The sequence below is a fragment of the Squalius cephalus genome (genome assembly GCF_949319135.1).
Source record: "Squalius cephalus genome assembly, chromosome: 15".
In the NCBI taxonomy this organism is placed as follows: domain Eukaryota; kingdom Metazoa; phylum Chordata; class Actinopteri; order Cypriniformes; family Leuciscidae; genus Squalius; species Squalius cephalus.
In genome coordinates this window covers 6,040,117-6,052,500 of record NC_137136.1, presented here as the reverse complement: position 1 = coordinate 6,052,500, position 12,384 = coordinate 6,040,117, and the positions used below count along the sequence as shown (strand labels likewise).

The window sequence follows — 12,384 nt, the reverse complement described above, 5'->3', positions numbered from 1 at the left end:
GTATATGTCTATGTTTGCACTATGCTGTTCGGAGACACTGTGTCTCGTTTCTTCCCCATTCGCAGTAGCGTAATGACAATAAAACACTTGACAAGACATTACAAAACAAGAAAGGATCACACAACTGATCTTAGTTTTGTTTACTGTATATGTTTCTGAATTTAATATGCCCAATTGTCATTGCAAATGTATCATCAGTATTTGATATATAAAAGACAATGACTTTATAACTATTTCTCTAACTATACAGGTGCTTTACCTGTCAATCAGGATGTCCAGCACTCTCTGGGTGGAGGTGAAGGTGCGATAGGTGGAGAAGAAGATGGAGATGAAGGAGGAGTCGCCCATGGAGAAGGAATGAAGGAGATGGAGGACCAGCTTTTCCTCTGTCCCTGCTTTGACGTGCTGAGAACGGGACGCTGTGGACTGGGAAGAGAGGGGTGAAGACGTCAGGACAGAACTTCTGGATGACACAGCATTGAGCCTCACTCAGGAAGACGGGACTTACCCGTGGGACGGTGGGGGAATCGCGCCCTTGTTTGACCACCACAGTGTAGATGATACCGTCTTCCTTCATTTCAGACACAGTGGACTGAACCAGAGAGAGATCAGAGTAAGTAAGCAGTCATTTTCCTAATATTTTTATCCAAAGTGACTTCCAGTACACTTATAAGAAGATCTTGGGGTTAAGAGCCTTACTCTGGCTCATATTAATAAAAACTTATTGTTTGCTCCTTGCAAGAATTATTTGTCTTGTATAGCCAAACTTTTGATTAAAGTCTGCTCTAGTTGGCAGTTTATTTTGGCCAAGACTTGTCCACTTCACTGATCGATCACAATTTGTTTTGTTTTTGCTTGCCATTTTAATCTGCAATAAGTTACTGTAATAACAAATGCTAATATCCTGGTGTGGAAAAAAACTATTTAAATGAATAACATTTTTAATGTTTTTGAAAGAAGTTTCTTATATTGTAAAATATTATTACAAAATTAGCTGTTTTCAATTTGAATATATTTTGAAATGTAATTTATTCCTGTGATGCAAAGCTGAATTTTCAGCATCATTACTCCAGTCTTCAGTGTCACATGATTCTTCGTAAATGCTGATTTGCTGCTTATGTCTTTTCATTATCAATGTTGAAAACAGTTGTATTGCTTCATCATTTTGTGGAAACCATGATTCTTCAATAAATAGAACATTCACAAGAACAGCATTTTTAAATATATTTTTTTTACTGTCACTGTTTTGAGCAATTTAATGCATCTTTGCTAAATAAAGAGCTTTTTTTCTTTTTTAATATCTTAGGCTATGCACCATCATGTTATTGTTCTCTTGCGCATGCGGGTCAGCGGGTCTGTGATCAATTCACACTTGAATCTGATATTGGCTAAATTTTTTTTTTTTTTTAAACAATGTGAACAGCCAACCAAAAAAAAAAAAAAAAATAGAAAAAATATATAGTCTCACCAGGTCCAGTGGACAGTACCATGTGGTCTTCATTGGGGATGGATCCCCCTAATAGAACACAGACAGAAAATGTAAGTGCATCATATATTTTGAATTTAAACACTGTTTAGACTGGAAATGCAAACATGTAGCAAAATGAATTACTGAGATTAAACAATCACATAAATTACAAGTGTGAAAACTGCTTGTTTTCCAACAGGTTTCCAGAACAACTCCCCACATCTCCCATTGGTTGGACAAATAGATTGTCCCACCCCAAACTAACACCATTGGTTGAGCTGGTCAGGATGCACTCAACCGCATCTTGAAATGGCTAAATATCAGCCCAGTTATTCAGCTGTGCTATTAGCTACAGCCAAAGCTCCACTTTCTATTCTTACAACGGCTGCATATAAAGCAAGGTAAGCATGAATGGCCAATGTGTCTAGTTTGACATTTAAACCCTAAATGCTCTAAGGCACCACATTTACATGGTATCTCCAATAAAAACTTAATGTAGGAGTGAAATCTCTTCATGCAAACTTCTGCCTCAACATGCAGCCCTTAAACTGACGTGTGTATTCGAATGCTTTTGATTTAGTCAACTCATCTGACCGAGATTTTCCGACATGAAAAATGCATGAGGCAACGGCCAAAAACAAACCCAGTGACAAGGTTATGAGTAAGTGTCTGAGACGTCCACATGCTTTGCGGAAGACTGACACACACTGATAACTTTCTAAGATCAATGTTCAATTTGAATACAAATTTAAGATCTTTACTCCAAAAAGCAGCTATTGTGCCTGTGCATTAAATGCTAAATTGTTTCAAAGCACACAAGATACTTAAAGAAAGCCATAACCCTAAGCATTCAAACATTACCACCGTTCCAGTTCTCTTGCTCAAAATCATTCAGTGTTGTGTGTGCCACAAATTGAAAAACAACACAAGGAAACATGCTACCTTCAACTCAGCAAGTCCAGACAGGCAGAAATTTGCCAACTTCCTTGAAATCTTTAGAGTTTGCCGGAAAACTGCATTTCCTTCAGGCCTTTTCATCTGTTCGATTTAATCTGTTTTTCTAGCTTCTGTTCTTAGATAGGTGTTGATTTCATTCGGTGAGCTTCTTAGTCAATCTGTCTTCCCCGCTCCAATCTCACTCTCTCTGTTATGGAGCCGTTCAAACACACCTGAGCTTGTCGCTAGGCCAACCCCCTCTACACACACACGCACACACACACGTCACAAGGGCACTCCTGTTACAGACTCGCACCACAATATCTCTCTCTTCCTCCTCCATTCATTCAAGGGTGAATCACAAAACCTCTGGGTCATATTTCACCCCAAAATCAAAATCAGAACTTAAGTCTATTATAGGACCATTAATATTTTTTGCATAATTATTATTTTTTTTTTTTTTTGACATTATATAATATTGTTTATTTTATGGAATGCTAATATATGCAGATATTTTACATAATGTTCACACTTTTTTCTTCCAAACAGTGAAAGTGTAAAAAGGAGCATAAAAAAGGAGCTTAAAGCACAACAATATTCCATGTAAATCATGCACTATACTGTATATATATACACACACAAAACTTTATGCACATAAGTAATATAAGTCCTCATTTTGATTTTGGGGAAAAATAATTATAATTATTTTAAAAAAAATTATATAAATAAAAAATGTAATATGATATGAAAAAATATAATACATTAATGTCTTTTTGTCATGCAAATAATGTACAAAAAAATATCTAAATTATCCTAAAAATAGGTTTTCTTTTCTTTATGCAAATATGAGTACTTATTTTGATTTTGGGGGGAAATATAACTGACAGGTCTCATGCTGTTCATTTAACATGTAGACAAATGCTTGATAAACCTGTTTGGCGAAGTTTAAAGCTATGAATGAAGCCGGAGTAAATAAATGCTTCAGATTTCAAGAATGGCAACCTTTGCGTCTACTGCTGTATGTAAAACAGCCATCATTCTACGCCTGATCTTAAAAGAGATCTTCTTTAAAAAGCAATGCGTGACATGACAAATGCCTGCTAATAAAACACGAGGCAACACCTGTTTATCTAAAAGGGATACTCGGCCAAAAGCACATATTGACATAAAGAGGGTGACATGCTGTGCAGGTGTAAGGGCTTTGGTTACACTTTATGCAGTCCTGAGGGCGATGTGCATCGACCACGCTCATTACAACCCATTTTCTATATATTATAGTGTTGTTTATATGTAATGAAACAGATGAGTTCCATGTTTCAGCTGACGCTGTGAGCCACTGCCACAGGTGAACCACAGACATAAAGTTATATTAGTCTAAGCTGAATTGAAACTTGGCTGAAACAAATCCCTTGAGATCACCTCAATCTAGTTTTTTTTGTGTGTGTGTGTGTGTGTATTGTTGTGTATGGGTGTTTGATTAAAAAGGTGAAAGATCCATCTCATTCCAAAAAAAAATGTAATATAGTTTGTAGTTATATATAGTTTATATAATATAGTTTATATATATATTAATTTAAATTGTCTGAAGATCCCATGAAAAGCTCTCTGTCACAATGTTAATGGTGTTATGTGTGGTTGTCAGGGTGTTGCTATGTAATTGCTAGGGTTTTACGAGTGGTTGCTGTGCAGTTTCTAGGTGTTGCTCTGAAGTTTGTAGGATAGCAACACCTTGGAAACCATCCAGAACGTATAGCAATCTGCTAAAATCCACTCCGAATCTGGGCGGTTGCTAAGGCATTGCTATGCAGTTTCTGAGGTTTTTAAGTAGTTGTAGTGTGTTGCTATGCAGTTGCTAGAGTGCTCTGTGTTGTTTCTAGCATGTTGCTACTGTATGTGGATTGGTGGTTGCCAAGATGCTGCTTTGCAATTGGTAACATAGCAACACTCTGGCGACTGCCCAGAATGTCTAGCAATCTTCAAAGCAGCATGCTAGAAACCATTCAGAATCTGGGTGGTTGCCAAGGTAGTTTCTAGGGTGGTTTAAATAGTTTTAGTGTGTTGCTATGCAGGTGCAGGTGTTCTGAGTGGTTTCTAGCATGTTGCTATGGATTCTGGGTTGTTGCCAAGGCATTGCTGTGCAGTTTCTAAGGTGTTTTAGACAGTTCTAGTGTGTTTTAAGCATATTTTGTTACTAGGATGTTGTTGTTTTTTTGTAAACATATCTAAACTTTCTGATAGTGCTGTCAAATTGATTAATCGTGAATAATTGCATCTAACATAAAAGTCTCTGTGTGTGTATGTATATATATATATATATATATTAGTGCTGTCAAATCGATTAATCGCATCTAACAACACACATATATATGTATATATATTTCTGTGTATTATACTAGTTTCTGTGTAGAAGCATAATTTTAGTTATCATTCACGTTTGTAGCACGTCAATTTATTTTACAGTCGTTTACAATGATAGTATTTTGCTGTAATTTATTTCTGATCATTTGTTGAAAAAAAAAATCATAGTATATGGGAATTTGCAGGGCTAATTAGGAACAACTGGCACGCGCTTTCAATTACAAAGACGTGAGAACACAGGTGTGAACAATTCTGTTGTTTAAGAATGTCATGAATCCGACGTAGACATTTCTTAGGAAGTTTATTAAGAACAAAGTTAAGAAAATTCTTAGGAAGATGTTGGTGAATGAGGCCCATTGATAATAGTGATACTTGCCTTTGCATCTTGTAGATAATTAGGTTGGTGTATTTGCTTTGTTATACTGAGTCCTTCTTTGATATTATGCAACACAAGGTGCAAAACTTCTCCATTTCGATACCATTTACCAATCATCTCTGAGTCAGGTTTGGCATTAATCTCATCAGCTCATTAACACACACACTTTTACAGTAGGTGTTAATATAATGTTGTGAAATCCACACTCACTCTTGGGTACGTTTGGAAACTTTGTGTTTCGCCTTTAGGTTAAACCGGCTTTGAGTTTCTCGGGCAGCAGGAAGTGCATAATAACTGGACAAACACAGGAAACAGGACATGCTGTCATGTCATGCTGCCCTTCCTCCCCCCACACACTCTTACTCTCCCCGTCAAACGCTTTTAGTCTCTGTATTCACAAGCGTTAGCCTCAGGGGAGGGTGAACAAGAAAACCTCTATAGAATTTCCCGAGACAATATCAGCTGCTCTGTGTTTACTATGCTCTCTGCTCCTCAGTAGGGGAGATTGGGCCAATTGTAACAGAAGGCAATAGTAAACAAACACATTTTTTTTTAGTAACAAACAGGTCAGCGTTCATACTGCAGCAAAATACGGTTGTCAATACTGTATTTGAGTCCTTAATACGGTTCATTTTGGGGTGAGCTATCCCTTTAAATACTTTCGCTTTAAAAACATATTATTCCTGACTGACAAATGAGGGAAAAAATGAATGAATATTAATTAGTATAGCAATCAGGGCCATCCTTAGGACAGGTATATTCGGAGTAGTCTGTGAGTTATGAATGAAAATGCCCCTGTTCTCCCCTGCTAATGCGACTATACTTCCCAGACGGTAAAAACCTTATAAGTCTCTGCCGGCTGCATTCTCACTGAAACGCATCGTAAATACATCACAAGGGAGCCATTTACAGAGACCTATTGTTTCTGCCTCCTTTATGAATACCTCATCTCGCTCTCTCTTTTATCTCTCCTCTTCTTGCGTTCTCATCTATTACTGCATCGACCAACTTTTCCTCTTTCTCTGCTAATGGAAATCACACCGTGACTGGCTCTGAGCACTTGCCATTGACGATCACAATGCAGCTTAATGGAAATCAGTCAATCATTTCCACACTGTTGTTGAGAGGTTTGGTCGATGCAGTGCTGGCATTTCCCCGCAGCCGTTTCTGCGTGACACACGGTGCTTCGTGTGGCCCACGGTGCACCATTCTGGGGACATAATGAGCGCTCTGTAGACAAACTGGGTCAGATGAGGTTTGTTTTTAGCTAAACAATTATCTAGCCCTCCTAGCTCTCCACCCTCAACGTATCTCTCTCCCTCCCTCCCTCCCTCTTTCTCTCTGTTTTTATGTTACACCCAGATACACACACACACAAGGAAGTTGCACGGTGATGACTGCAAACACATTTTGACCTACACATATGCATCCTGCCACAGTCATTAAAGAATCAAGAAACGGCCGGATCTAGTTTCATCCTGTTGAGACTACTCTGGCCTTGCTTTTGTGTCATCCGAGCAAGTCTCTACAAAAGAGCCAGTGTGATTCGTAGTGGACTTTTGCATTATTTACCAAAGAGCTGTGAGCTGGTCATGTGACCTGTACAGGAGGGAAGTTACTACAGTGTACTGTATGAGCCAGCGGGGCTTCTGTTTTTAGACCGGGGAACCCAAGTGTTGAATGAGTTTTACCTTGGTGTTGCAATTTCTAGTCAATACTCAGGATGTTGTGACAAGAAAAAAGTCCAGGGCCTTGACCACCATAGACACGGACACATGCTCAATATTCAGATTCGTTGTTGTTGATCAATATGGGTTTTTCAATGATAGATTGTTGATTTCCTCAATTGGGTTCTCCCCAATATAAGTCAATACAACAATTATATATATATAATATGTTCATTCAGTTATATTAAAGAAAAAACACTGTTTTTTATACTTTGATCTGATATATAAAAATATATCAAATAAATAACAATAAAATATTATTATTAAATAAATAATAAACATATACTTTTATATTAATCATTGAAATGCTGTGAAAAGAATGCTTGAAGACTACTTGTGTTTTTTAGTAATAATAATAATGATGATGATGATGATGATGATAATAATGAAATAAAAAGCACTGTTTACTTAATTTGTTTATTTATATACAATTTATATATATTCTGTTTATTTTATTTGTTATTATATAATTATATATAATTTATTTTATTTACATATATAATTATGTTGTCATTTTAATAATAATAATAATGAAATAAAAAGCACTGTTTACTTAATTCATGTTTATTTATTTATTTTATATATAATTTTGTTTATATATATATATATATATATATATATATATATATATATTGTTTATTATATTTGTTATATATATATATGCTGTGTTTATTATATATATACACATGTCATTATTTTTTACATATATAATTATGTTATAATTTGATTTATTATGAATAATAATAATAATTGTATTACTTATTTAATAATTCTATTACTTTCTATTACTTATAATAATGAATGTACCATTGTTTGTCACACTGTCGTTGTTATATTGTAGGCTAATCATAGTTCATCCTTTCGATAAAGTGAAAAACGTAAACATTGTCATTTGCAGTATCATCATGTTTTAAGTAAAATGAAACGTGTAATAATGTCTTACTGATGACAAGACGGATCTCACTCACTGAAGCTTTTATTCAGAATTACAGCGATTGGCTTCGATCAAAACAATAATAAAAGCAGCGTTCTCTACGTGCTTTCTTCCGCATCCGATAATCCAACGCTTTAACCACATAAATGATAAAGCAAAGGAAAGAACAGCAAATCACAACTCTACACCGTTTAACTGCGGCGCTACAGTATAAATACTCAGTACATATCAAACGATCTGTATCAGACAAAGCAATAATGACACATGGTAAAACACTGTTACTCACACTTGTGTTGCGACATTGCTTTCGGATCCAGTGTAGTCTTCACTGCATCATCTTTTATTTTCAGTCTCACTGAAAAGCCTGCGTCGTACTGTGTCTTGTTTAAAAATGAATCCACAGTAAAATGAAGCGAACAAACGAAACGGTGTCTTACTGATGCAATCTGACTGGAACTTCGTTAAAAAATAAAATTCATCCACGCTTGCTTAATGTTAGGATCAAAAGGAAGGCACTGTGTTTTTCCACAACTGGCCACTTCAAAACGTCTTGTAATCCTCAGAGGCGTCTCTATCGTTTTGTTGCTGGAGTGTTCCTGTGTTTCTCGTATTTACTACTACATGATATGCGCAAATTGGTGGGCGGGGCTAAAGTGGCAATGATGTAGAAGTAGGAGTTGATCTTCCTCTGCAGAGGCGGTCTTTCGTCGCACTATGACGTAATAGTGTGACAAAATCCGAAACAAGTCGTTTTCTGAGCTCGGCTCCAATAAAAGCTGTTTTTGAACTAACAAGGAAGTTTTCAGTTCTGAAACTTGCAGGACATTTTTATAGATACAAAAGATCAAGGGAAATCTGATTTCTCAATTCATGACCGCTTTAAAGGGATAGTTCGGCCAAAAATGATATTTAACCCATGATTTACTCACCCTCAAGCCGTTCGAGATGCATATGTCAATCATTTTTCAGACGAACACATTTTCAGTTATTTTAGAAAATGTCATTTTTACGACAAAACCGCACGGATTACCCTCAGAAGGCCTTCGTTTATCTCCCTGGAGCCGGATGGATTACTTTTGTGAAGGATGCATGCACATTTTGGGACTTGAAGGAGGTGGACCCCATAACTTGACATTATAACCACTGAAAGATCTAAGACATTTTCTAAAATAACAGAAAATGTGTTCGTCTGAAAAAAGATTGACATATGCATCTCGAACGGCTTGAGGGTGAGTAAATCATGGGTTAAATATCATTTTTGGCCGAACTATCCCTTTAATAAAGTGTATAATAAGTGGTCGTGGCTAATTTGAAAGCTCCTTTGGTTTTAAGGAAACACTTGATATGTATGTAAGCTACTTATGTAATCTCAAACCCGCCTGCAGCAGCTGATGGTGTATAAACAGAGCATGAGAGAATGCCAGGTGGGGTCACAATCAGCTGTGCACGAGAGCTTTTGCCTTAGACTGATAAGAAACTCACCACCCCGTAGTACTTCTAAAACAGGCTAAAACAAACACAAAGCAGGTCAATCGGAGAGCACCAGACGAGTGAATTGAATTTTATTAACTTTCAGCCTGGCCTCTTTACATCACCACAGTTAGTTTTGTAACAGATCCCCTTTAAATGAACATTTGCAGCTTGTTACTGTCTCCTTCAGTCAAACCAAAAGCACCAACCAACTGTAGCTTCAGTTTCCTTATGATTATATGTCTCATGAGAACAAGCATTCAACACTTCAGATGAAAACACTAAGTGAAAGGGTCACAACTCAGCTAAATATCCTGTTTCAAGGTTTAATACACAAGCGAAAGCTGATCTAGGACACAAAACACCAATGCATTCAGTAAGACAAAACATATGTACTGTATGATAAATATGTGCCCTTCTCTTAGGCATAGAAACGCATTGTACGGGTAAGCAAGAAAACCCAATGAGGAAGACCTGGTCCAAGAAATATGTCTCACTTTGGTAGTAATTATGTTGTTGTTGGTTGTATTCATGTGCTGTAACCAAGGTTAAAAATTAACCAGAACTTTAAAATGCAAATGTCCTAGAAGCTTACTAAAATGCCCCTTTTGTGTAAATATGGGTGTAAAAAATACCGGTTATTTAAAATGCTGTTCACACCAAGGACGATAACTGTAACGATAATGATATATGCCGCATCCAAAATCACATACTGTATAGTGGGTACTACGTTGGGTTTGAAACTTACTTTTTACACAAAAATTATTTATTTTTTTGATGATTTAAATAGGCAAATGCTTAAGAATCTATGATTGGATCATTTTTGCAGTGATCATTATGTTTCTAGCATGTTATATGTTTGCCAAAACTATAATTGATGGAGTGTGTAGCTTTTCGTTTCTTAAACAACCATGTAGGAAGACACATCATGGCCATAATCCAGGATGACAATGTCAAGATTCATCAGGCTGATGAATCTTGACATTGTAATCCTGGAATATGGCCATGATGTGTCTTCCTAGAAACATAATAATCACTGCAATTATGATCAAATCATAGACTCTTAAGCATTTGCCTATTGCAATCCAAATAGCGACTTTTTTGTCCGTGCAGTGTATATATACAGTATACAGTATGAATGAATATCAGACGCACTTCATCCGCCATGTTGTTACTGTCATGTGACCTACGGCATCAGTTGCGCTGCTTCACCTCCATTCACAAATTCTCTCCCGTGGCCTCATGGGATTGTAAAGTTTCCATCGTACACACACTTCAGAATCTCGCCAGAAGTAGTAATAAGTCATTTGGGTATTTTATTATACTATTTTATGAATATTATGAATTCGGACATACTACTTGGCTCACATACTGTTTTTTGCCTACTTTATAGTATGGAAGAAAGCATATTCAGATGCAGCGATAGTCTACCTTACCTTCAATATTTTTGAGGAAACCGTAATAATTTCAAGATTCTTTGATGCATAGAACGTTCAAAAGTACAGCATTTATTTGAAGTTGAATTTATTTTATTTGAATTTATACTGTCACATCCTTGCTGAATAAAAGTATTACGGTCAATTCTTTACTGACCACAAGCTTTTTTTCACTTTTTTTTTTTCTAAGCACATTGGCCTCTTAGTAAGCATTGATTTTACATTCTCCCTGCAGGTTAGACAGACACAGCTGTACTTACTGTCCATTTCCTGTATTAGATCCTTCCAAAGGTGTGACATCTCCTCCTGATCCCTCATTATATTATTATAATATATTAATGATGATAAGGAGAGAATTGCCATCTTACCTGCGTGTGATCTGCATCCCTGTTTTCATTCTCCTTCCACAGCTGATCCGGAGGTCCGTCGACCTCTGGCTGTAGGGGTCGATACCCAATGAGAGGCACTTCTCTCGAATCCACTCCAGGCAGCTCGACTCCAGATGTTCTCATACTACGGGGGAGCATGATGGTGCCGCTGGCCCATACAAAGAAAACTGAGGTCAGTCGGAGAGGAACAAGCAGCAACAGGGAGTCATTCGCCCTGGTAGATCATTTGTTTTCATCATTTACATTTCCCTTTGCCGAGAGACAACTTCAAATTTGAATTCAGGTCCCTCCCTCGCCTCGTCTCCTTTCCCTCACTGGTATTTATATTAGGCTTCAGATAGAGATCTCTTTCAGGAAGAGACGGATGGAAGAGCGCAGCTCACCATCAAAACTCAGTGCCATTGTCACAAACAACAATGACCAAAATCTTTAAGGTCTTTCAAACAAGTGCAAGTTCATAAACAAGACACATTTTTAACTGCTCTTTTGAATGCATCCATTCACTAGTCAGGGATAAACATGTATTAGTGTGCAAAACAAGACTGAATTAGGTCAAACCTAACAGGAAAATAAAGCTTTCTTTCATCTGTCCCCTAACCCTGCGTAAAGCACTCAGCTTAACTGCGTTATTTCCAGTTTACTGAATCTAACAGGGAAGTAACGTTACAGAACAAATTTCCATATAATGGCATTTAATGTCAGCTCAAAGTACGTCTCGCACGCTTTTATTAATGACTTTTCTCTCGTGAACTTACAGTTTGTAACAGCCCTCATACAGGACAGCAGCACATCCTCTCTCTACATTCGCAGGCACAAAACACCTCTGCGCGATCTCACCAGACCGAAGCGCACAAATACCTGTTAGGAGAGCGAGCTCACGTCCATCCGCCCCTGCGTGTAGATTCCTCGGAAGTCAGAGTTTCTGTGCCTCCATATCTCTCCTCTCCTGCTTCGCCCGTCAACGCTTATCGGGCCGATGAAGGCTGCGAGCTGAGCGTTGGTGAGGTCTGCGTTCAGTGCGCTCAGTGCGCTGGTGACGTTGGGCGCAGTTCCTGCTGTTGCCCCAGCGCGTTTGGTCATTGGCTGGACGCACTGATGAGAAGCGTTGCCCGGTAAATTCAGAGCTTCTTCAGTTCACAGCATTCACAGCAGCGTCGCTGATCTTCACACCGGACGCGACAGAACTAGCTTTCTTAACGAAACTGTCTGGAAGCTCCCAATGCAACGCATAGGCTACATGCAGTCTTTATTTTTGACGCTCTGCATAGTTACTCTACTTCATGTTCATTT

The 12,384-nt window shown here is 37.6% G+C and overlaps 1 protein-coding gene across 3 annotated transcripts in view; it reads right to left on the bottom strand.

Annotated features, from left to right (window-relative positions):
* Positions 1 to 12,125, bottom strand: part of rgl2 (ral guanine nucleotide dissociation stimulator-like 2) — a 24,673-nt gene extending 12,548 nt beyond the window's left edge. The window contains exons 1-5 of one of the 3 annotated variants that reach the window (XM_079894120.1): positions 11,953 to 12,125; positions 11,074 to 11,242; positions 1,469 to 1,516; positions 509 to 592; positions 260 to 426 (exon numbers count right to left, since the gene is read on the bottom strand). In XM_079894120.1, coding sequence (XP_079750246.1) covers positions 260 to 426; positions 509 to 592; positions 1,469 to 1,516; positions 11,074 to 11,232 — 458 coding nt within the window. In that variant the 5' untranslated portion in view covers positions 11,233 to 11,242; positions 11,953 to 12,125. Of the gene's footprint in view, positions 1 to 259; positions 427 to 508; positions 593 to 1,468; positions 1,517 to 2,410; positions 2,669 to 11,073; positions 11,243 to 11,849 lie in introns of those variants that run through there. The other 2 variants (XM_079894119.1, XM_079894121.1) reach the window with 2 other exon arrangements.
* Between the last annotated feature and the right edge of the window lie 259 nt (positions 12,126 to 12,384).